This window comes from Mesocricetus auratus, unplaced genomic scaffold (assembly GCF_017639785.1).
Source record: "Mesocricetus auratus isolate SY011 unplaced genomic scaffold, BCM_Maur_2.0 Super-Scaffold_100694, whole genome shotgun sequence".
Classification (NCBI taxonomy): Eukaryota; Metazoa; Chordata; class Mammalia; order Rodentia; family Cricetidae; genus Mesocricetus; species Mesocricetus auratus.
In genome coordinates, this window is record NW_024429268.1 from 1,835,773 (window position 1) to 1,860,303 (window position 24,531).

The following is a 24,531-nucleotide window of genomic DNA, read 5'->3' on the forward strand; positions in this document are numbered from 1 at the left end:
AGCAGTAGTGTGGGTGGGGGAGGGGAAGATGGCTAGCCTGAGCTCAGCCTGATCTACACGAAAAGACCATGCCTCAAAAACAGGAACAAAAGGAAGAAGTACAAGCAAACACAAAAGCAATATAATCTCCCTAGTTGGTAAATACTCTTGGTTTATTCTCCATTCTCTATCCCTCTCCCTCTGGCATAGACACACATACACACACACACAGACACATCACCCCATGTTATTTTTTTCAAAGCATAATATATAAACACAGCCTATATGCTATTAACTATAATATATATGGGAGTAAAATCACTATCTCTTTTAATGCCCCTGTCCATCGTTTTCTCTGCACAAGATTGAACTCGATGAACACTTGTTACAGAAATGAACCTTTGCCACAATGCCTTATTTATGTGACCCTCTGCAGTAAGTCCTGCTTCACGGTTTGCTGCAGAGGTGTGGCTGTGCAATTCTATCCTCACAATTCTGATCCCAGGGCTGGAGATGCAGAAGTAGTTGAGCCCTTGGGATTTGTTGGCCAGGCAACCTATCCTGCTTGGTGTGTTGCAGGCCTGGAGAGGCCCTGTCTCAAATAGCAAGGTGGGTAGTGCAGGAAGAATGATACCCAAGGTTGTTTTCCAGTCTCCACACAGTCATATGTACTTACAACCTACAAATATAAACATGCACACATATAAGCACACAATATGTTGTTCGTTAAGGTGAAATAAATAAGATACAATACGGGATTAACCTATTTTGATCAACTGGTGAGACTATCTTAGTGATGTTGTTTTGAAATTCTTTAATTGTTTGTAAGTTTCACAATTTTTTAATTAAAAGCTTTCATGAACAAAATATTTTGTCTGTCTGTGTACATGTGCGTACACCACACACATGCATGATATCCTCAGAAGGCAGAGGGCAGTTCCAGATACCCTGGAACTGGACTTATGGATAGCTGTGGGCCTCCATGTTAGTGCAGAGCATGAGACCAGGGTCCCCTAGAAAAGCAGCTGATGCTCTATCTTGGGTCCTTCTCTACAGCCCCAGTTTCATACACTTATACAATGGTGGAATCCATTCCATTTTCCCTTCCCACCTCCCACTCTGCTTCCTTTCCAATCTTATCTTTTTTTGTGTGACCCACTGAACTTAATAAGAATTTCTTGTCTGAGCATTGGTGGAAGTTTATTTCCATGAGAAAAAGTGACTTATCAGTGGCTACAAGACTAAAGAAAATGATCCATCCGTATCCAACAGCTAGTAATCCCCTGGGGACCTGTGCTGCCTCATGAGACCTTCACCTATCCCTTAAGAAAGGCCAAAGGGCTCTGTTGCTCTCACCTGAGTCAGAGATCAGGGAGATGTACAGGTGCCTTTAAAACACTCTTTGAGTCTGTCCTCCTTTCCTTTCAAATTTAATGTGGCATTTTACTGAAGAAATCGAATCTACTTCTTGTCCCCGCTGATGTAACCCCGAATATCGAACATCATTTCTTAGGTTGCATCAGAATTTTAGCTCTTATGCCCAAGGTCAACTGCCTTGAATCATATCTGTTTATAAGATCTGGTTAACATATACTCTCAACACTTTGGCCTTAGGAAGATTTGGACTTTGGGGTATGCAAAAGCAGTTTTTGGAGTTCACGGTCATAATCTCATGGTCACTTCAGCACTTCCTGGTTCTGACATTTCCTGGTGCTCTGATTGTGTAAAGGCATTAAAACAGTGCCAATGCTGACAGATACAACATTACTCTATAAATAATAATATACACAACTTGTAAATAGAAACAGTAGGTCAGTTTACATTATTCCAAAGGAAATGCACAAAACAAAACAACATCAACAAAAACTCAAACCAAAACATGCTATTTATTGTAAGCATGACTACTTTTCAAGGGATGATATCATAAAACACAGGGTAAGTAAGCAATTCACTTTAGGATAGCTAAAAGAACATTGGACTTGAAATCAAACCTTGAGTGCCTTTGAGTGCAAGCCTCTTTGAGGAGACCAATTGTATGACTATGGCACATCCTTTATGAGTCAGTACTAAGTACAGGAGTACAGAGAACCTGACACTCCTGTTTGCTTGTGACACAGTCTAAGGAATTCTCCACAAACAGAAGCCCCCCATATCCTCTTCAGACTTGGTGTATCAGTGTTTTAGACCTTGTAAGACTCTAGAACAAAACCTAGTGATGACATTATTTTCAATCTGTTCCCCAAGCTCATTCACAGAAGATGTTACAAGAGTTTTGTGGTGAGGGGGTTGTCATCTAGGAGTTCTGCCAAGGTCTCCCCATGGGACAAAGAAAAGACGGGCATCTGGGAAAGGCTGAAAAACTGATAATTGGAAGGAACAACGCAAAGTGACCCTTGGGAGGAGGGTCTCTGTCTGTAGTCCTCCTGGACTGCAGACTTGGAAAACAGAGAAACAGCAGGCACATGGAGAGAAAGAACATGAAATTTAACGAACTTTATTAGATATCAAACAGTTCCCATCAATGAAATGGAATGCGCTTCATAGCTGGGAGGCACCCAGGGGACTCTGAGGCTGTTAATTGGGCTATAGGCTCTGTCCATTCCAGACATTCTACCTTGGATAGGCTCTGTTCCTTCTGCTTCTAGAAATTTACAAATTTCTGCAAGAGGAAGGGACAACCTTTGGAGCACATAACAGACACCCCCCCACACACACACACACATACACACATACCTACATTGTAAAAGGGCCTGTTTTTGCTTTCCTCATTGGCCTAAATTCCTCTGACCCTGTAAGAACTTATTTAAAGCACCAAAATACAAAGTGTATCTAATATCCATCATTTCTTTTCACTTGCAAATTCACTCTAGGTGATTCAGAGACCGTGAGTTTATCATGCTCAAGGGACCCCTCTCTACGTCTGGCTTTCCGGAAACTGTGGCCTCCCCCTTCAGCCTTCAAAACCTGTTGGACAAATGTACTCTGACTGTCAAGTAGTTTTCTTGATTGTTTTCTATTGTGTTTTGTGTGTGTACACATTTGAACATATGTAGGGAACGGAAGTCAAGGTCATGTGCTCTTACATTGATTACTTATTACTTGACTTATGAGACAGGATGTTACTGAATCTGGAGCCTGTGCATTCTGCTAGATTGACGTTCCAATGCCTCTGCCTCCCCAGAGCTGGGGTTTTAGGCAGGCGCTGCTGACCCTCGGTTTCTCTTGTGGATGCTGGGGATTCAAACCAGTGTCCTTATCCCTGTTTAGCAAGGACTTTGCATACTGAGCAACGCTCACAGTTCAGAATACCAAGAGTATATTTTTTGTAGCAGCTTTGCATATATGGTACAGGGGTTAAAGGGAGGCAAAAATGACATAATTATATTTTATTTTTTTTATTTCAAAAATATTTTAAAAATAGGAATTAAGTACAAAGGAAACAGCTCTTGACTCCTGCCACCAATGTCATGAGGAACAGCCCCAGGGAGCAGCGTATATCTATACATATGGGTTGTTAGAAGAGTTTTGTGTTTGTGTTTATGTGTGTGTGTGTGTGTGTGTGTGTGTGTGTTTATATCACCTCTCTCCTGTCAACTTAGCCCACACTCTTTGGATGACTCCTCATTCTTCATGAGTGCTCACGCTCTCTCTTAGTCTTGTTCCTGTTATTGATTTATTTTCCCTCTATCTTATCATATCAGATCTTTAATTTCCTTAGGACAACACCTATCTACAGGTAATGGGACAGATCCAAATTAAAATGCTAATATAGATTTCAACGATTGGGTTAAGATTAATATGTTTATTTGTGTTCTCTTATAAAGAACTTGGGTAGAAAAAAATTAACTTATATAAAAAACAACCCAATAACTAACAGTGAGTTATAATGATGGGCTTTAAGGGGACTTTCAAGTGTGTTTATTGTAACCTATGAAATAATTTCAAACTCACAGAAAAATAGCAAGGATTATTTAAGAAACACTAGTGAGCCCTTTATTTTTATTCTGATTCTCGGATTTTTGCTCTGTGGTATGATTCAGCTGCCCCTCCCACCGCCATCCTTCCTCTCCTTCCCTCTTTCCCTGGACTTTCTTTCTTCCCTCCCTATCTCACACAGACATGCACATGTGCTTTCTTGATCCCCTTGAGAGAAAGATGCATATTAAAATTCATTCATTGCTAAATACTCAACTGGACATTTCACAAAGCGATCACAAAAAGTAGATAATTACATAGGGACCAATCTCAGGAAATGCAGGGCCCTGTCCTTGCTGAAGAAAGCCTGGACTTAGTAAGATCAAGTGTTTGTGTTGGAGGACTCACACCATTCAAATACAGTGAAAACTTGTTAAGAGTTACATCACTGAGAAAGAAAAGACTGCCTTAAATGTTAAACAAGCACAAATCTTGCCTTCTTACTTTCAGAAGCAGGCCAAAGACCTTGACACAAAGTATTTACTAGGCAAGTACCCAGTGAACAGGATTTTATATTGGCAGAGGTATTTGATTTTAGAAACATGCACTCTAAGTTGATAAAGACCCCAATTTAACACTGAACACGTGGATTTGTCAGAGGAAAACTGGAAAACACTCCAAGGTCTAAGCTTAGATAAGCATTTTCTGAAAAGGACTCCAGCATCATGGAAATTATCCCAAGACTTTACACATGGAAGTACACAATATTAAAAAACCTTTTGTTCAGAGATGGAGGCTTTAAAGGAATCTACAACTGCTCAAAATCCTGAGGAAAAAAAATGATTGTGGAGTTCCTAGCCCCAAATGTATATTTATTTTTTTCCTTTTTTTTTCTTTTTTTGGTTTTTTTCGAGACAGGTTTTCTCTGTATTGTTTTGGAGGCTGTCGGTCCAGCCTGGCCTCGAACTCACAGAGATCCGCCTGCCTCTGCCTCCCGAGTGCTGGGATTAAAGGCGTGCGCCACCACCGCCCGGCCCAAATGTATATTTATAATACAAACTGATTACCTAAGACTCAGGTTAAATCTTGGGCTAGGGAGCAAGAGGTTCATGATTTCTGTCTGTAGATAGCATCCCCTAGATACAGGGAAAATCCACCCATAAAGTCTCAGCATAATTACAATCCCAGTTGACATGTCAATGCGGCTAGGTGAAATTCCCAGATAAAGAGCTAGAGGCATGCGATATCTACTGAGAAAGTCAGGATCAGTGTCCTCCAAGGATGAGCTCCCACACAGTGTGTCTAATCTCAAATGGCCACCTACGGTCACATGAGAAGAGCTAATGGTTTTACATTCATGTGTGCTATAGATGCACCATGTCCCCCATATATATTTAATTTACATTCAAAGATACAGGCACACAGGTATGCATTGTGTGTTTAGGTACATATGTGCATGTTAGTTCAAAAAACCAGGAAAGGGATTATGAGAAGAGGGTGACAAAGCTTCAGGAAGGATGGATTGGGAGAAGTTATGGAATGCATGTGATATGGAAGCAGAAATAAGACTATCTGGGTAGAGGAAGGGAAACAATCAAGCCAGGGAAGGTAGGGGAGGGCAGCTGGGAAGGAGGACAAATTAGAACAACATATAATGACACACATACATGACAATGTTATAATAAAATGCTTTACTAACCAAAAAACTTAATGAAAAAGAAAAGAATCATGTCAAACATCTTATCACATAAGCCTAGTAAGTTGAGAAATAGAGTTTGTTCCATGAAATGTGCTCTGTTTCATATGTGACTGTGGGGAGAGTAATAATAACTACAAAGATGACTATGTATGTTTGTAGGCAATATGTGTGTTGTGTTTCACTGTCAATTTTCAGACTCCCGAAAGTAAAATATTTCTGAATGATGGTCTCTTGGCATTTGGATTTAAACTTTAAAATAAACAACCCTGACCTTACTGGTTGTTTTAAGTTAATATGAAGTCAAATTTCTCATAAGCATTCCAAGAATAAAGCTGTCATATTTTAGATATTTAATTATACTCTGACCTTTTAAAATAAGCCATGCCAAAAAGTATATGGCCACATATATCACCAGCACAAAATCTTTGCAAAGGGGCAGGGAAATATATATATTTCTGATATCAAGCACTTGCTTGTACCCGGCTGAATGTAAACAGCCTGAATAACCTTATGATAAATTCACCATCTCTTTCTGTTGCTCTAGGCTATCATACACAACTCTGTTTTCCAATTTGTATACTGTAGCAAAGCTGACAAGCACACAAACAGGGCAAGCACTGTGCACGGAATGAATAATCCTGCTTGCTAACTGCATACGATGAACGATGACTTTGCTTGAGGGAACTCAGTTTTTATATCTGAACTAGAAGGAATATGTCTCTTAAGTTTTCCCTAGGAAACTGCAAGGTCTCACTAAGGAAACCTGAGATATTTAATAGGCACTATTACAATCCAGATGGAATTGGTGATCAAATATCAAATTTCAATGCAAAGGGCTTTGGGAAAATTCTTTGCTCATAGGCATGTCTGTAAATGTTTAGAATAAATGCTCTTGAGATTTGACTCCTTAATATGAATTAATATAATATAAGCATTTAAATAATGTGGATCATGTCAAATTGCCCTCTGTGTGGAGTAACATGCTGGATGAAATTTGCAGTTTGGAGGTTTTCTAAAGCAAATAATTTCACATAAGGTGGTTGTGTTTTATTTTGTTGATAACATATCTTTAGTTCATCTGTAGCTCATAAAAGAATATTTCTGAAATGCTTCTTTGAAGTTTTATAAGCAAACTGAATACAGAGAGTTAAATATAAGTAGCCAGTAATAAATCTTTCAGGGTTTGACTCTGGATATTTCCTGACCTAGTGGAGGTTGCCGGAAACTCTCCATGGACGTGGTTGTCTTTCATTTTTAACGTAAACTTCTTTTAGTTTACTTTGGCTGTTTGTGGATTTTTGTTTTATTTTGTCTTTTGAATTTTGTAACAATGTCTGTAGCCATCCTAAGCCAGCCTTGAGCTCACATAACCATCCAGTCTCAGGCTTCCAAATGTGGGTTATAAGGCATGAGCCCCCATGGTCTGCTGCACGCTTCCCCTTTTGTTTTTCTAACAACAGCAATACTCTTAGCAGCCCACAGTTTTACTCACAGAGCTTTGCAGTGATTTTTAACAACCATGTATGTGTGGGTTGAATTCCGTCATGTCTCAAATTCGTATGACCAAAAACAACAAACTCAGCATTCGTTTGCATGCATAAGGTGCTTCCAACATATAATTAGTAAATATGAAGTTTTACTGGGGTGGAACAATGCCCCAGTGCCAAGCAATTGCAACTACAGTTTTTATTGCAAGAATGTCAAATGGAGACCAATAATCACACAGGGGTGAAAAGTGATGCCAAGCAGTAAGGGAGAGGCCAAAGACTACCCACCAGGTAGAGAAGCAAGAAACAGGCTGTTCCTTCCTGAACGTGGAACAAACAGTGCCAGAGGATCTTATTTTCTAAAAAATGTCATTTTTATCTTTGTGCGTGCATGGGTGGGTGTGTCTGTCTGTCTGTCTGTCTGCCTTCTGTGTGTGTGTGTGTGTGTGTGTGTGTGTGTGTGTGTGTGTGTATGTGTATGTGGTCTGTGCGTCTGTCTGTGTGTCTGAATGTGTTCCATGTTCAGGCAGGTGCCCATGAAGGCCAGCAGAGGGTAGTAGATCCTCTGGAACTTGAGTTTTAGGTGCTTTCTGAACTACTTGTGGTTGCTAGGTTCACAACTCACGTCCTTTTGGAAGAGCAGCAAGTACTCTTAACTGCTGAACCATCTCTCCAGTCTCCATTGACAAGATCTTGACCTCAAACTTCTGACCTCCCCAGTATTGTGGGAGTCTGTTTATCTTGTATAAATCATCCAATGAGTGGCAACTACAGCAAACTTCTGCATGAGTAAATCATGTTTTTAAATGATATCAATAGGATTTAAGCTCTATGTCTTTTGTATGCCTCAAACTAGGGTCCTAAGAAAGTTTCGGGGCCTCTTTAATCCTCACATTTAAATAGGGAACAATGAAATGTATGCCCCAAAGCTGCGGGAAGCTTGAGTGATTTTACATAGAAGATTCTGCAGGTAGAATATGCTTAACAATCATTTTATGTCTTTAATACTTGAAAAGATAAGGCAAAATCCTTAACGATTAGAGTACTGGAAACAAGAGTGTCCACGGCCATCCATTCTCTTTCCTTAGCCACACTGCTGAGCTGTCAGCAGAGCTGTGACAGACTTGCACTGATCACCTCTAGGGTCTTCATTCTGGGCTGTATATCAGACTCTCCTGGGAACATTTTTTAAACAGACTAGATTCCTCCCAGAAAGTACAATTTAGATGGGATGGGTTGCTGACAGACTTGTCAGGATTTAAACATTCCCTCTCATACTGTTCCAAACACCAAAGCCAAGAACCTCTGTCCTGGTCATTCCTTTTGGCCAAGAACCTGTGTCCTAGTCATTCCTTTTGAGCTGCTTTTTGCTCATACACACCAGATTATGAGTTATCTGACTAGGAATAAACACTACCTTAGCTATACTAATCTAATCTACACAGAGACAGGAAAAAAAGCAACAACAACAACACAAACAAAGGTACTACTCATGGGGCTTCAGACAGAAGTTTCTAGCTCTCTCTGGGCAAACATGAATGGCATTCACTCAAAACAAGTGTTTTATTCCTTTACATGCTTATAACATGCCACATATTATAGCTAGGATATGTACTATGTAGACATTGGCCCTATGAGCCACCAAGATGTGGACACTTAATTAAATGTTGTAAGGCTTGGGTTAAGAAGAGGAGCATGTATGGGTATTACATGCCACAGTTGTATACCTGGTATCTTTACTCAGACCAGAAAAATAGATTTGGTCAGCTTTGCTTTGGTAATTCAACTGCTTTTAGCGTCTACCCCGTCTCTTCTACACATGTCCTTATCTTACATATATGGTACATTATACTTAAAATGGAACAGATAATACACTCTATTATATATCAAAACAGCACATTATCCTTGGAATATGCAAAAAAGATGTACATTTGCATGCAGCTAATGGAAATAAGTGTAATTAAAATGGAATTCTACTACTTTTCCCTGACAATTTGTCATGGGCTCATTTGTTTGTTTTGCTATCAGAGTCCTACTGTGAGGGCTGAGCTGGAATTTTCAATGTAGGTTAAGTTGAAATGGAACTAACTCACAGACATCTGTGGCCTCTGCCTCTTGAATGCTGGGATTAAGGGTGCTGCCAGCACACCTGGTTTACTTACCTGCAGCTCCCTGCCCTAAGAGTGGAGCTAGGAGGATGGTAAATTCAAGCCAGCCAAGAGTGGACTATACAGAATGAGATTCAGTTTCAGAAAGCAAAATACAAGCAGCCACAGCAACAAAAACAAGCAAATGAAATCTTAGGATTTGCTCTTGCTCCCAGAGTAGGGGTAAAACTTGAGAAGAACAAATGCCAAGGACCACAGTGATGAGGATGTTGACTGATGAGCTAAGGAGCCCAGTTTAAAAATCTTAGCCCCCAACTGTGCTTTTGGTGTCCATTTAGGGCATTTTTCTTTGATGTGCATACACCCTAGGAAATGATCTCTACAATTGACTTTGTTGATATTTCTGCTGCCATCACCCAGCTGTATTATGAATGCACCTTGTCCTCCAGTGAAAGCACCCACCTCTAGTCTTCTACATCTGCAGCCCAAAGTAGGGCTGACTAACAAATAAAATCAGCATATGCTTCTTGTTTTGAAGATTAAATGAGATAAAGTACACAGAGCATTTAAATCCCCAGTAAACACTGGTTGGCTATTATTACTATTATTATTTGTTAATTGGCGCAGATGTAGCTTTGGGCCCTGCTTTGCTAAATCATAGGGGAAAGTTTTTATTGATGTCACTGAAGCTGAATACTAATGCAATTACAAACCACTTAAGTGAGAATTTCAACAGTCCCACTGGCAGGCTCATTGAAATATGTCAGTAAAGTTCATGAGATCAGTACAGGTATTTATCTTAAATATTCTATCTGTTGGAAAACAAGAAATCTATGATGATGTTCTCTGGACAACTAAAAAAAATCTCATTATGTTAGTGGAATAATCCATTCAGACAGTGTATCAACTACGCTTTTTTTTTTTTTTTGGCCCTAGTGATCATGTCACTACTGCCTATAATTAAGCTAGTTTAACTCCAGCAATCCAAATGCATTTGTCAGGATGTTTCAACATTCTATTAATTCTTTGTCAAAGTCAGAATGGACAAAATTAATTACTTGGCAAAGTTACACCTATGAGTTAAATGCAGAGAACAGGTGCCTCCACAGTGGAAACAGACAGGCACCTTCACAGTGGTAACTCCACAGTGAAAATAGGCACCCACACAGTGGCCAGAACACCAGCAACCTGCAAACTAAGCATACTGGCCTAGAATTTGTTTAAAGTCAATGCCATGGTTTCTATTGCCCCCGAACTTCAGCTATATTATTCTCAAGGAGAAGCCTACCTCTTACCTTGTGTTTCTTCTATCACTTTTAAGCTGAAATCAATAACAGCAGCAGCAAACTTGCAAATAATTAGCATTCAGGAAAGCAGGAGGATAAGAAAGAATTGTATTTATGTCGCATTATTTCTCAACTTAGTTTCTGGTGAGTCAATCATTAAAGTCACTCTGTAGGTGAGTAGTATTAGGTCCCAAACTCAGGACACACAGTTGAGGTGCTTACTAACATATCAAAGCAGACAATGACAGCCTGTCATACCCCCCACTCACTCACTCACTCACACACACACACACACACACACACACACACACACACACACACACTTCTTAAACTCTGCAGCACAGAACTGGACTGGGCTTTCCCTTCCCCCATCATCTCTGGTCTCTATATAACCAGCCATTTTGACTACATCCTCTTGGCTGCCACTCTTGGTACCCACTCTCCTGGCCTCTTAGCTTCTGTCTCTCCTTTCTTCCCTCCCTTCTCTCCCCACATGGCCTGGTTCAGTCTGTAGGTCACTCTGGACTGTTTCCAGGTGCCTCTGACTATACTCTCTCATATACACAATGAACCTTCTCCTCCACCATACCTAAGAGCATCATGTCCTCATTTTTTTCTGCATTCAAGTAGTATTGAGCTAAGTGAATTGAGACCCCTAGAGAGTTGATCAGCATGATTGAATTCACACAGCAATAAAAGCTGGAACACAGTTTGGATGCTTCTGGAACAGCTCCAGATCCCATCATGTCTTTATTATTATTATTATTATTATTATTATTATTATTATTTAGGTTAGAAACAATCTAGTTTCACGTGTCAATCCCAGCTCCCTCCCCTCCTCCCATGCCCTCCCCACCAGATCCCCAGCCCCCCACCCAATCTCCACTCCGATCCCCAGGGAGGGTGTGACCCTCCATGGTGGATCTCCAGTAACTGTCATTTCATCCAGGGTAGAGCCTAGGCCCTCCACCAAGAGTCCCAGCTGAGAGAGCATCCCTCATTGTGGCATGTCTTCTACATACTATGGGTGCTTTCAATATTGTTTCAATTTGGCCAAAATTAGCCAGAGGATATTTATAGTTAATGTGACTTCTAACGGAGCTAAAATAGGCATTCGGGACCATATCATACAACAGGGTTAGCGTGTTTGGATTTGAGGGTCAGATGTGAGTGGCATGATGATTGTTCAGTCTTGTCTCACTTTTCTGAAGAGAAACACCAAGTATGTTGTACGGTCTTGAACAGCTACTTGTGCTAGTCAGTGAATCCTCTGTAATAAATGGTGCAGGGATGGAGACACAGGCCCCAGAAGAATGCATACCCACCCACAGAAGTTCTTCAAAAGTTAGAATTTATGTAACTTCAACCAGTATTGCTCGAAAGGATGCGAGTACAGATTTCATTCAGAAGTAAAGGTTTTCTTTTCTTGTAAGAAGGCAGGAAGGATATGGCTGTTTATAAAGCCCTGGACCATAGGTCCCTAATTCAATAGAAGATTCCTTGCTTGGGAATCCTTCCATCTCCTGTCTGTGGGACAGTTTTTTTTTTAGTTGAGGGAACAATGTTTACCACCTTTGCAGACCTCCCCAGGCCCTAACCCTCAGGAGCTCTGAAGGAGCCTGTATCTATTAGAACGTCATGAAGCTGTATTTGTATAACTTTTCCACAGAATTCCTACTCATTTTCACCCCTAGAAGATGCTAATTGTGTTACTTTTGCTTATCTTCAGCTCTTTAAAAGTGGTACTACTCAATAAGAGCCTGTGTGCCAATCAATGCTCATTCTTTTTTGCAAGAGAAATAGGTCTGTGTGTTGCACTGTGAATTTTAATCCTAATTTACCCTCTGGTTTGGAGACATGGGTGCTGATTCTAAGGCTCCTTTTTCATAGAGCCCCTAAAATGCTGCAAACAACGAGCACTGCCTGCAAACAGTATGTGTTGCCGGCCACACTGGAGATTCTAAGGGTCTCCTGTAGATCTCTGAGACTTTGCACTTCTAACTGACATAGGTGTTGTGGGCTGCTGGTGCTCAGGCCACATCTGAGAAGCAGACACTCATAGGTCCCCTTCTGTTCCTTTCCTCTTTTAAGCTAACAAGACACATTTGTTCCCATTTTCCCTCACTCTTACTTGTCTACAGCCCACAATTACTCTCGTTTGTATATTATTTACTCTCCTCATATACGTACCTATGTATGTTACCCCTTTTTGCTTGTTTGTTTGTTTTTGGTTTTTCAAGACAGGTTTTCTCTGTGACTTTGATGGCTGTCCTGGAACTAGCTCCTGTAGACTAGGTTGGTCTCAAACTCGCGGAGATCTGCCTACCTCTGCCTCCTGAGTGCTGGGATTAAAAGCATGCACCACCAACGCCCAGTTATGTAGGTTATTCTTAACTGATAAAAACTAAATAGAAAATAAGGTTGTTTCTAAATAAAGTAAAAATAATTAATAAATAAATAGAAAATAAAATAAGAAATCACTCCCTCCCAACCTTCATAAGTGAGGCCATATGCCTCAAATTTGTACCATCAGTACTTGGGAACACAGCAAGCTTGAGGTCAGCCTGAGCTACATTAAAAGCCCTGTCTCAAAAATGAAGAACAAACACCAATAGAATTTCCCTAGTCTGTGGATGTTTTCATGTCTCTCTCTCCCCACCTCTCTCTCTCTCTCTCTCTCTCTCTCTCTCTCTCTCTCTCTCTCTCTCTCTCTCTCTCTCTCTCTCTCTCTCTCTCTCTCACTTTCTTTCTGTCTCTCCCCCAATCTTTCTCACTCATTCTCATTCAATCTCTCACTTATAAACCTGGCTTGAATTCTTGTTTACCTTGCACTTTTCAATTACTCCCAAAAGACATAAATGGATACTATAGACTAAAATGACTCTTCTCCTTCCTTAGAATTCCAAAGTTAAGAATTGTGAATTGATTTAAAAAAGTCTAAAAGAAGCATCTTGGCTATATTTTCCCTAATATCAATAATAAATAAATAAGTAAATAATGCCAGGATCTAAACAATCTCTTTACCTGTTTAGACATGTTATGGCAATATGTAGGACACAGGGCAGCACTTTATAGCCCTATTATTTGAGTGGCATAGTAAACACTTTTCCAGCTATATTTTGTGCTATTATTCACTTCAGTCTGAAAAACACTGCTCTAAAATAATACACATGCCAACAAGTATATAGAAGAATGTCATTGCAAAGCCAAACAGTTTATTTTCAACTTTCAAGGCCAGATCTAAGGTCATAGATTAGGTCAACACATTTGAACATTTGAAGTCATAAAATTCATTAATAGGATAACTGCTATGTGTCATATAGTTCTAAGATCTTTACATAGCAGATAGTCTGAATTAATGTAAGCCCTACCAAGATTAACAAGATAAATACTATAGTTTGTCCCATTTTACAGATGAGAAAATTTATGCAGAGACTGAAAAATCTACCAAATTGTAAATTGAAGGACCCTTATGAGTGAAATTACCTGGCCAGCCAGAGTGATCTAAGCAGAGCCCCTGGCCTGCTTCTTTCAAGCCCTCTGGCCACAAGAAGCAATGTTTACTATATTCTAAGTTTTCTTGTGTAGGCAATGAAATGGAAAAAAATAATAAAAGTCTAAAAACTTAGACTCCAAAGCCCATATAGGAAAAATAAAACTTTCAAACTCCTCTGAGCTCCCAAAAAGCAACCAACAGATAAGGCTAAACAAAGAACTGGGTACTTGACTAGAGGCCAGAGACCAGATAACACACCCCAGCTGTGTCAACATTTCTATGTCCTAAAGAAGACCTGATAGTCATCAACTCACTGTTGTAAAACATCCCTAGTCCAGGAGATAATTAAAAAACTTATTTCCCCTACAATATCCTGCCCAAACATAAGGTTATGATTTGTCCTATGTAGCTATAGAAGCTTTGTAATCTCAAGACTTTCAGTCTTTTGGATTTTTCCTTTAACCCCCCCAAAAGCGGTATTCTGCTTACTCCATGCAGCAGTGTGCCAAAAAAGAAACCTTAGTTCTTGCAGTTGTCTACTTGGTGGTAGACATTTTGGGGGTCCTGCAAACTGGGCATAACAGCATACTATAATAAATATTATTCCTCTAACTTTAAGCAGAGTGTTCAAATGTGTCTCAATTGAAGAACTTGTCATTGTATTTAAAATCTTTGTAGGTACCTATCTTAATCATGCTATAAATGCTTATATTTATTTGAATCCCAAATCCAATCTTGAAATCTAAGGACTAGAAAAAAATTGAATTGTCTAATTCCAATATGAAATTACATATTCAAGAATATCCACGATCCTGATAAGATTCATTTAACATATGTATGCACTTTATTACTTTTAGTTATGTGTATGTGTGGGGGGAAATAGTGTGTACAGGAGTTCAGGTTCCCATAGAAGTCAGAGCATCAGATGCCCCTGGATCTGGAGTTAAAGAAGGATGTGAGCTCCTGAAAACAGGTCTTTGGAAATTAACACAGGTCCTCTGGAAGACAGAATACACTTTTACCTGCTGAGCTAGCTCTCTAGCCCTGGGCATGTTTATTCCAGAACTTTTCAAGTAGCCAAATGCACATTAAAAATTATAATGATAATTCCATACATACTATTACCATATAGATGAAAATCTCACTGGACTATAAAGAATAATAAATTATTTATTTGACTGTAAGTGAAAAACAGTGCATGATTATGTCACTTTTCCTTGTTGAACAATGTATGCCAGACCATATTCGACTTCACAGTGACATTGCTTCTATATTCCAAATTTCTGAGGATACATTAGTCACACAGTCATATTTGTTTGAAAGCTCCTAGCACTATAAAGAAGAGATATTGGATGGTTTCAGATTGACACAAGAAGTAACTGTGGCCCCTTACTATGAGAAGCTCACAATACAAATAAAATAAGAAAGAGTGATCAAATTCACTATAGAGGCAATAACAGTGTGCATCGAAGGATTTGAATACCCAATAGGCTTATTAAGATTCATGGAACTTTAAAAACAACAACCAGTCAAAAAAGTGGTGTAAGTAGAAAAATCTATTGCACAGAACCAAGGGGCTTGTTTTGGATTAATCTTGGAGTCCACTTTATCCTATATAAGTACTAAAGAGTTTTACTTTCAAAGATCGTTTTGGAAAATACTAAAAGAAATAGGTATTACGTGCTTTGTTGCTCCACAATTGATACAGTTCTGTCAAGTATGCCTGCTTGGTTTTTCCCCCAAACACCTGATTGTAGCAAGATGTTTGTGTGTGAAAGTCAGCAAGAGTAACATCAGATACCCATGAAGAACACTGCATCTGCAAACAGTGGGGCCGATGGTTTTATATGATGAGGACACGTGGGTAGGCCTGGAGCGGGGTTTTCTTCCTTGATATCATATACAGAAAGACTATTCTAAGCACTCTACCTCAGTGTGAAACAGAGGCATCCATGTTGTGCATTCCTAATGAGAACAGATTTTTAAATGATTTGGAAAATTAGTGCAACCACTATGACAAATGGTTGAAAAGATAGGACAGAATCACCCACTCATTTTTAAATGCTGTCCCCTTACATGGCTCATTGCACACAAGGCCATCATTATGGTAACAAATAATCTGTTACAAGCACTACACCGGCTTTTGGCTCAGAGCAAGGCCTCACAGCCTCGAGTCCCTGGCCAGGCCTGCAATGTGCCAGGCACTGATGTATTGAGACACTCTCTTCCCTGTGTTCATTTGGAAAACATGTCAGAGAAATCGCTTATGATCTACCTCCCGTGTGAAGTCACATTTCCCTTATCGGCAATATTGTTGGGCATTTTAAGTCATGGATGGGAGTAAACAGAGGTAAATTGAGTGTGCAAAGGACAGAGGGGATGGAATCATTTGAGATGCTCACCACTGCAGATGTGATGTGCAAATTGCTTCTAGGCTAGGTAATACTTGTGTTTCTAAGTCATTGTATCTTGACTTACATAATAGCAAAATAACATCCTGGTTGTTTCTCTAATTTTCAGATTAGGAATTTCAGTCCCAGACGAGCATTGAAACTTTCTGGAATATATAACAAATGTGTCAAGATGCTTCATTGAGATCTTAGACACCACAGCTCAACTTCCACTTATTAACCCACATATTACGCTTCTCATGGAAGACAATACGTTGAGAAGTAGTTCAGTAACTTCATTAGCTAAGTGCTAGTATCGATTAGGGAATGCAGTTATTGATTTGACATCACAAAAAGCAGAATTCTCCCTGCTGATATCTGTCTGCATTTCAGCTGTTTGGGATGCTTCAAATTGGTTGAAACAATGAAACTTTGTGAATACAGGTAGGGTTTTTTTTGTCTTCAATAATGTAAAAAAGTGAAAAAAGTTCAAGCTTTTAAAAGTCTTTTAATTAATATTCTATTTGATGTGTTACATTATGGCAATGTATATATTCTCATATTCTTGCTGAGGATCTAACTATGTAATTTCAGTGTGACAAGACACTTCTCCACAGTTGTAACTAATTTTGTTTGACACCTGCTGACTATTATCAAAAGGGGTCAAAACTCTTTAAAAAATGACTAGGAATATATACTCATTTTCTTGTGTTTAAGAAAAGAATCCCACCGGGTGCTGGTGGCACATGCCTTTAATCCCAGCACTAGGGAGGCAGAGGCAGACAGATCTCTGGGAGTTCAAGGCCACCTTGGCCTCCAGATCGAAAAGAATCCTTACAGAGAAAGAATATTGCATCAACATTTTACAGGTAAAATTGGGACACATATCTTATAAAATATAAAATTATATATATAATAAAATTAAATATATAATATAGAAGTAGTTCACATTATTAAGCATTTTGTTAATTTTGTTTCAACTATCTGCTTTGAAACCTGAGTAATTAAATTTCCTTAACAAACTTGGATGGTGGATTCTTTTTTACTGTAATACTTAGTGGACTTTTACTAAGAAACTAGTACATACAATATTTCCTTTTTCGTCTATATATGGAGACCTGAAAAAAACTGTGGAGAAGTGTGAAAATAGTTCTAGAACTATGTAAACCCAATGATGAGAATCAATTTTTACCTATCTGTATGTTGTCATTTACATTGTAAAGGGACAAACATCATTGTCAGTAAGGATAAAGAATTATGTTATGAGCCAGGCCTTGGTGGCACATGCCTTTAATCCCAGCACTCTGGAGGCAGAGGCAGGTGGGTCTCTGTGAATCCTAGGCCAGCCTGGTCTACAGAGTGAGTTCCAGGACAGCCGTCAAAACAATACAGAGAAACCCTGTCTCGAAAAAACAAAACAAAAAAAATAAATTATGTTAAGTTATGTATTATCAAAGAGTACTGGAAGATTCAGCTAGTTAGGCACATTTAGAAGCTCACATCTTTACATATCAAACATTTGGAAAGGCCATCTTAGAAATCTCTTCAGGGGACAATTTTAGTCTAAGATTCATGACTTTAAAAATATATGAAACGCTGATGATTTTCACTTACATAATTTGTTGTTCCCTGTGTTTACTGGATAAATATTTTTCATTTTGAAAACAATTTCACACCTTGTCTGGTAACCATTTTTACCCCCACTCATTCCTCACACTACGTCTGTTCACCCTATCTCTCTATGCCTGTTCACCCAGTAAATCTCTCTTTCATCCATATCTATTGTTTTTTATGAACAACCAAGATTAACCAGGACCTTCTGTGTGATAAAGGGGCTGTCTCTTGAAGCCAGATGGGCTCAGAGTATTGATATTGATAGGACTGGTGTCATGTGGACCACGTGTAGGTAACCACACTTGATTTGAGTTAATGCTTACACTGTGACATCCAGGGAATGGCATTTTTTTAACACTTATTCTTTTTTCCCAGTTCTTGAATACATTACCAATGATAGTAAGATCAATCAAAATATTCACGTGGGCCTTGAAAATTACTGCATTAGTGTTATCACCCATTTCCTTAACAGTTACAGAGGTAAAAGCCACTTACATTTGTTGAAGTTCATATTCAGCAGATAGTATTTATCTTGCTTTCCATTCTCCTCAGTTACAGGAATGGGTAAGAATTGCTAAGCTCAGCAGGGCGTTGGTGGTGCATGCCTTTAATCCCAGCACTCGCGAGGCAGAGGCAGGCGGGTCTCTGTGAGTTCGAGGCTGGGCTGGACCGACAGCCTCCAAAACAATACAGGGAAACCCTGTCTTGTAAAAAAAAAACAACAAAAAAACAACAAAAAAAACAAGAATTGCTAAGCTCAAAACTGTATCAGCTTCTAAATCTTCTGACTACCTGAATATTTCATCTTGGAACATTCTGTCAACCAAAATGCCTGCCACCTTTGTCTACTTTGTTTAAAGTCCAAAGTGCATGGCATTAAGTAGAAATAGATTATAATAAAATCTGACATGTAATTATTGTCACTACTAAACTTAAGCATAGATATAGCTTGGTGGTATTGTAAGAGTTAAAATTCCATCATTTAATGTTTAAGGTATAGCTGCCAAGGAGTTGAGGATTGTTAAAGCAATTAATTTTCATTAGTTATTCTTCTTGATATTAACAGGTATTCAAAAATTTCTGCCACAGGTTATTAGATTCGTTATGCTTACTAGCAGTTAAATGTATTTCGCAGTATTTATATTGCACCTTAAACTTGTTGTTAATTTTATAGTTTCATGATTAGCTCATGTAGAATCTTCTAGAAACCATCACTCTTTACTCATCACTCATACCACATTAATTTCAATGAGAAGCCTGAAAGGAAGGGATAAAGCTGACATCAGAATGGGAGGAGATCACAGTGGAACATGCTGTAGCAACATCAGACATGGCTGCGGACTCTTTACACACACACAGCCTACTTTCTCCACATGAGCCGTTTTCTGAGTTTTCCCTGGAGCAACCATTACTGTTGTTCACGTATCATGAGAGAGGTCCGAGTTATGTTGAGCAGTCTTACCTTTTAAACATATCTGCATCCATTCATCTTGTGACTATCCCTGACTGCTTTTCACCAGCAAAGTAAATCAAGGCTCTAATATAGCTACGTTATCTAACCCTCTTTATTACTTTTTTAATGCATATAAAAGTAGAAGATTAGTAAAAGCCATTTTTTTTCCTGTCTGTGTTTGAGAACCATCATTCTAAAACATATGCTTGAGGCTTTAGGTTATTTTCAGCTTGTAGTGACAACTTCTCATTGAAGGAGTATTTTCCTTCCAATGTGTTTCCAACAAGTTACAGACTCCAATACATAGGTATTATTGATGCATAACTGTGGCCTGAGATGAGTTATTTCTACAATCCTTCTTGGGGAGAAATGTTTCTTATCATCTAGGAATCATGTGCTTATTTCACACTGTGGTTGCCATCATTGGCCACCCAAGTGGAAATGGATGCCAAATCTAGTAAGTTATCAACTCTAGAAACTCACATGAACATTTTGGGTTTAAAAAAAAATAGTACCTATTCCCAATAACTGAACACTGATAGATTGAAAGTACTCACTTCTCAGGCTCATTGCATGAGTCAGCTCTCTACCTTTCCCTTCCTCCGGTTTTAGACACATTATTTTACCTGATTCTTATTTGTAGACTTTAAAAAAGTACAGTTTAAAATAAAATAACTCACGTATAACTTAGTGGTGAATAATTATTCAAATACGGTGACTACTTGGTTGAAAACAAAACTTTATAATCAACTGAGCTATTTTCAGATTATGTTGATCAAACTTCACATATTTCCACCATAGAAACAATAGAAAGTTCACACAGGTCTGTAATGGTGGCTTGAAACTGTTGAGGAAGTCTTATGCCAATAAAGCACTGTCTGGCCAATAGGGAATCTAGATAGGAGGGACTAGGAGTCCAGGAGGATTCTGGGAAGGAGAAACACAGGGAGTCGAGATGTAACGCCATTGGGGTAGGAAGCCCGGAAACCTCTCCGGTAAGAGACATACTTAGATTAACAATTATGGGGTAATTACTTAAGTCAGAGCTAGCCAGTAAGAAACAAGCAAAGGCCAACAGCTTCATAATTAATAGAGCGTCTTGTGTGTTTATTTGGGGACTACAAAGCGGCAGAGCCCAGGCAACTGGCGGGAGATAAACCAAAGCTGCTAGCAAAGAAAAAGCTTCCCATAACAAAATGGTGATCAGGAGTGGGATCATGAATTTCCACGCAAAATAACAAAAGCTTTAAAGGAATTTTAGAAACAGAAGAACGGAGAGAAGCACAGATTTTTGGTAGCAGCATTTTTCTCAGGTGTGCTCTGTTTTGTTAGCCACAAGCCGAGATTCACACGGCTCGCTTACTGGAGTCTTCCTGACTCGGCATAAAAAGAAAAAGAAAAAGAAAAAAAAAAGCCAACAAGGTTGTTTTAAGAGACTCTGCTAATGATTGAAAGGTGTGTATGTACAGTTGGAAGTGGCAGCTTTTACTGGAGGTCAGCATGGACTGAGGCGGTAAGCTGCAATCACGCTTACGCCCGCCATCTTGAAACAGCAGTTTAAAACAGCCGCGGTTTTACAAACAAGACATGTGGCCAGAAAAACGTAAAGATTTACAGTAAAGTCAGACTTGAAGAAAATCTCTAAAGGTTTATAGTGTGTTTAAAAATATACGTGAGATTGAGAGAGAAAATGAAATGGCAAAGTGGTAAATAAATACAAAAGCCGGCGTTGTGGTGGCGCATGCCGGTAGGATTTAATCCAGAGGCAGAGGCAGGCGGATTTCAAAGGGGAACCCTGTCTCAAAGAAAAATAAATAAAAGTAAAAGAAATGAAGTAATAATAAATAAATAAATAAGCCAAGTAAAGATGGAAAATACACAGAGAGTCGGGATACTGTACGCTATTATGTTTTTCAGTTTTTTCATTGCTAAGGAAGGAACAACTAAAGTACACTTGATTATGAATGCTGCTAAATTAATCCAACTTCTATCTTTTGAAAGTGCCTTGACTTAAAAATTTAAGTATAATGATATATTACTTGGGAAAGGAGATTTTACTTATGTTTCTACAGAAAATGAAAAGCTGAGGATTCCTTCCAGGCTTCTGTGGTTTGACGAACCAAGACCCCCAGAAGCAGTGGACCAGGTGTTCCAACAATTGAGACAGCTAAGATGATGCAACCTTACAGACCCTGAAAATATGGACTTATACAGGTTTCTGAGTTTGTCATGATCCCCATGGTATGAACAGTGCCCCCTTACAGCAGGAAGCAGTTTGGAATGAGCGACGTCCCAATTCCCATCTTGTTTATAAATCTTTGTTTTCATTTAAATGGGATTGTTTATAAGTGGTTAATGATCACAACCAATTGCTTTTTAATGGTAAAAAGGGGAATTATGGTATGGGTATTGTTTTTCATTTATTGATACAAATTCAAGGTCAATTGTGATATGTATATTTCTCCTCTTGATTAAGTATTGTGCTTATACTGATCTTTTAAAATGTAATGTGTAATTAAATACAGACTGTAGATAGTTACTTATAATAGAATTTATAGTTAGGTAAGTTAGATTGTCTAGATATACAGAAATATATTTGAGATAGATAAACAGTCTTCAAACCTCTCAAATACCTTCAGAAAATGGCATTTAAAATGGTTTAGGGTTTTCTTGTCAATGACAAATGTCTGCTCCTGGCAGCACCAATTATGTCTGAGAGGAAAATGGGCATCGAAGAAACTTGTTATGGAGTTTGCTTTCAACATAGCAAGGTTAGCCATTTAGGCAAGAAACTGCTCTTTTCTGTACTGCTTCACTGTTGTTGTATGATCTGGACATGAAGGACCCACAGAAAAGTGACTGCTGAACTCAGTCTTACAGGGTTCCTGCTTCATGAAGAGTCTACGAGACTTTCTGCAGGACACAGAGAAATGACTGACAGATTGCCAATGCAGATGGACAGTTTGAAATTTCCTGCTTTGCTGAGAAGTGTTCCAGACACATTGTGGCCTATGGGCTGAAGATGGATGCCCCAACGTTATAGAGGAACTTTGGGTGACTGTCCAGGTAGCAAGATGTCTTTGTCAATCCTTCTGTGGTCTTTGAAGGAGTTGAAGACAGATAGTTATAATTATAGTTTTCCTTAGTTATGATAAAAGATAAGCTATATATAGGACTTTGGACTCACAAGGATGGGATGGATGATATTTTCTTTAGATCTTGCTAAATGTTAATAGACAAAATGTTGTAACTGTGTTCTTACTTGATAAGTGTTCTGTCATATACAATTTGACTATGTTAAAGTTAAGACCTTTCTTTTTGTTTAAACAGAAAAGAGGAGATGTTGGGGAAGTCTCATGCCAATAAAGCACTGTCTGGCCAATAGAGAATCTAGATAGGAGGGACTAGGAGTCCAGGAGGATTCTGGGAAGGAGAAACACAGGGAGTCGAGATGTAACGCCATTGGGGTAGGAAGCCCGGAAACCTCTCCGGTAAGAGACATACTTAGATTAACAATTATGGGGTAATTACTTAAGTCAGAGCTAGCCAGTAAGAAACAAGCAAAGGCCAACAGCTTCATAATTAATAGAGCATCTTGTGTGTTTATTTGGGGACTACAAAGTGGCAGAGCCCAGGCAACTGGCGGGAGATAAACCAAAGCTGCTAGCAAAGAAAAAGCTTCCCATAACAGAAACACCTTCCTTTAATTGGATTTTCTATGGGCATGATGCCGATTGGTCCAGGTGTGACAGGCATCTTTACATATTAACAGTTCTTCAGACGATTTTAAATGCTTTATCAAGACAGAGACCCACTGATCTAAGTACTGTGTGTGTATAGCAGCCTGAGAAAAATAATCCTTAATGAACAAGACCAAATTAGTTAATTAGTTGGTTAACTAGTATCCTTCCAATAGTTTCACAGATAAATAGTTGCCACTATGAGCAGGCTACGTGAGTCCTGTCCCATTTTCACGTGTTTTCCATTGCATTCTGCATCTTGGCATTTCTGAAAGTGACTCACCCAGATATTCCCATCTTGATGATAGGGTTTCCAGTTTCTCCCTGTGTCACTGTAAAGCATCCGATACTGTGTCACCCAGTCGGAACTGCTATACCTTCCTTGGGTTGCAATGGCGCTGATCTGCTTCCGATTGCCAAAATCAACCTGAAGCCATTGATAGTGGTCACTGTCTGATGGGGACCATCCCCCAGCACCTGAAACGGACAGAGTCAAAGGGGAAAATGGAAGTTAAAAAACTGAACTCTTACAATTAAAAATGGATTATTCTACATATCTTAATTGGCCTTTTCAATGCTGTGTTTCACAGATGTATTATGAAGTGTCCTTTATAGATGCCATTGGGACTTCAACTAATATTCTTCCAGCTGGGTAACATTGATTCTTTAACCTCTTTATGGTGTAATTATGTGCTCATTTTCTCCTGAGCAAATGTCTTCATAATTCCTCAATTAGATCTTATTAGCACATGTCAAAGTCTAATTGACTGAGGGTTGATCAATTCACCATGACTCTTCTGTTAAAACCATAAGGAAAAATATGTGGTTATGCTTTTCCTTTCCCTCATGTGAGGTTTTATCATTTAGTAAATTATAAATGAAACAAAACTCAATTATATACAACCTTCAAATATGTTTTGCTTTAAGAAGTTCAGAGTCAAAACCTGTAGATGCCCTTTTTCTTAAAATAAATTATAATTATATATTAAAGTTTTGAACTCATGAGACATGAGATATGTTAGAAATGCGCCACTCTATACTTGTAAGGGATAATATTACTTGATAAAAGCCAATGTTTATAAATTGTTTGAGGCACTAGACAAAATTAAACATCTTTGATAAAATATAATATTTGACCAGCAATTAGTAAGAAAAAATGATTTTTTAAGTAACATAGAGTTAATGGAGATTAAAAAGATTCAAATTCTAGTGATATGAGTGCCTGCCCACAAAAAATGACAATATGACAGATGTCTTGGTATTTAGAGATACTAAAAGGAATAGCCAGAACATGGAAATATGAAAGCAAACTAGATGCCCCTCAACTGAAGAGTAGGTAGAGAAAATGTGGTACATTTACACAA

The 24,531-nt window shown here is 38.8% G+C and overlaps 1 protein-coding gene across 1 annotated transcript in view; it reads right to left on the reverse strand.

Moving 5' to 3' along the window:
- Cntnap2 (contactin associated protein 2) overlaps window positions 1–24,531 on the reverse strand; it is a 2,029,549-nt gene that overhangs the window by 1,421,158 nt on the left and 583,860 nt on the right. Inside the window, exon 3 of the mRNA XM_040740424.1 lies at window positions 23,451–23,644. Coding sequence (XP_040596358.1) covers window positions 23,451–23,644 — 194 coding nt within the window. The remainder of the gene's footprint in view (window positions 1–23,450; window positions 23,645–24,531) is intronic.